The sequence below is a fragment of the Budorcas taxicolor genome, chromosome 14 (genome assembly GCF_023091745.1).
Source record: "Budorcas taxicolor isolate Tak-1 chromosome 14, Takin1.1, whole genome shotgun sequence".
In the NCBI taxonomy this organism is placed as follows: domain Eukaryota; kingdom Metazoa; phylum Chordata; class Mammalia; order Artiodactyla; family Bovidae; genus Budorcas; species Budorcas taxicolor.
Genome location: NC_068923.1, coordinates 58,812,037 through 58,813,998, shown reverse-complemented (window position 1 = coordinate 58,813,998; position 1,962 = coordinate 58,812,037). Strand labels below are relative to the sequence as shown.

The following is a 1,962-nucleotide window of genomic DNA, read 5'->3' as shown; positions in this document are numbered from 1 at the left end:
TTCTTTGTATGTTTTGGATAATAGTCCTTTATCAGATGTGACTTTTGCAAATATATATTTTTTCCTATTCTATGACTTGTCTTCTCATTTTCTTGAAGTTATCGTATTAATCTGTTTTGAAATTGAAAATATAATTATTTATTTTGATGCACTCGCATTGACATGCCTTGCGTTTAAGAACATCTCAAGTGGGGACTCCTGGAGCTGAATCTCAGGCGGGCATCCAATTTGGGTCTAGATTGAAGTCGGAACCGTGGAGATGCGGAAGGAAACACCGCCGACCCTAGTGCCCCCGGCAGCCCGGGAGTGGAACCTTCCCCCTAATGCTCCCGCTTGTATGGAGCGGCAATTGGAGGCTGCGCGGTACCGGTCTGATGGGGCGCTCCTGCTCGGGGCTTCTAGCCTGAGTGGCCGCTGCTGGGCTGGCTCTCTCTGGCTTTTCAAGGACCCTTGTGCCGCTCCGAACGAAGGTTTCTGCTCTGCTGGAGTCCAGACGGAGGCCGGAGTGGCTGACCTCACTTGGGTAGGGGACCGAGGTATCCTAGTGGCTTCTGATTCAGGTGCTGTTGAATTGTGGGAGCTGGATGAGAATGAGACGCTCATTGTCAGCAAGTTCGGCAAGTATGAGCACGATGACATCGTGTCTATAGTCAGTGTTCTGAGCTCTGGCACACATGCTGTCAGTGGTAGCAAAGACTTCTGCATCAAGGTTTGGGACCTTGCTCAGCAGATGGTTCTGAATTCATACCGAGCTCACTCGGGGCAGGTCACCTGTGTTGCTGCCTCTCCCCACAAGGATTCTGTGTTTCTTTCATGCGGTGAGGACAATAGAATTTTACTGTGGGATACCTGCTGTCCAAAGCCAGCATCACAGATGGGCTGCAGTGCCTCTGGCTACCTTCCTACCTCCCTGACTTGGCATCCTCAGCAGAGTGAAGTCTTCGTCTTTGGTGATGAGAATGGGACTGTCTCCCTTGTGGACACCAAGAGTGCAAGCTGTGCCCTCAGCTCTGTTGTGCACTCCCAGTGTGTCACTGGGCTGGTGTTCTCCCCACACAGTGCTCCCTTCCTGGCCTCTGTCAGTGAGGACTGCTCACTTGCTGTGCTGGACTCAGGCCTTTCCGAGGTGTTTAGAAGCCGAGCCCACAGAGACTTTGTGAGAGATGCTACTTGGTCCCCGCTTAATCACTCCCTTCTTACCACAGTGGGCTGGGACCATCAAGTCATCCACCATATCCTGCCCATAGAACCTCTCCCAGAGCCTGGACCTAAGAGTGCTGCCGAGTAGATTGGATTTCAGACAAGAAGTGAATCCCCCATGAGTATCCACGCCCTTTGCCCCTGCCCTCTCAGTTTATGAGACAACAGAGGAGTCTTATGCAGTATGTTGGTACACCACATCTGTGCAGTTCAAAGGCGCTGTGTCTCAGCCTGGGGGAGGCTGGATCCTGGGGTCCTGTAGTCAGGGAAGAAAAATTCCCTTGAACATGGATGTGTGTATGTCTGAGTGTGTGTGTAGATACGTAGTCTTTGTAGGTGGGGGGAGGGAGAAAAATATCCATCCCATGTCTCTGCCAGAGCCCAATCCTCCCCACGCCCTAAAAATTAGCAAGGGATTTTTATGCTTCCCGCTGTAGCTGTGCATTAGGAATTGGCCATGTCTGAGGTACGGGATGTGGGCATTCCTGGATTCTCGGAAACTGCTCATAGAGATAGGAGCAACTTTATTTTTTTATAGAGCTTAATTCAGCTTTATCATGAGCAGTACTTCCATTTACATCCAGTCCAGCCCACCTTAAGGAAGAGCCAGGACACTCACCACAGTTTTATGCATCTCCTTGTTATTAAACTGAGCCAGAAGTCCAGTTTCTGGCCTAATGAGAAGTTTGGCTGGTACCTATGTAATGCCCCCTCACTGCCGCCACCCCCGTGGAGTTGTGTTGATGAGGATGCATGTATTTC

At 50.5% G+C, this 1,962-nt stretch overlaps 1 protein-coding gene across 1 annotated transcript; it reads left to right on the top strand.

Annotated features, from left to right (window-relative positions):
• The first annotated feature begins 259 nt into the window (after positions 1–259).
• LOC128059473 (methylosome protein 50-like) lies at positions 260–1,312 on the top strand. Its single transcript, XM_052651896.1, has one exon. It carries the CDS (start codon positions 260–262, stop codon positions 1,286–1,288), a length of 1,029 nt encoding a protein of 342 aa, XP_052507856.1. The 3' UTR covers positions 1,289–1,312.
• Positions 1,313–1,962: the final 650 nt, after the last annotated feature.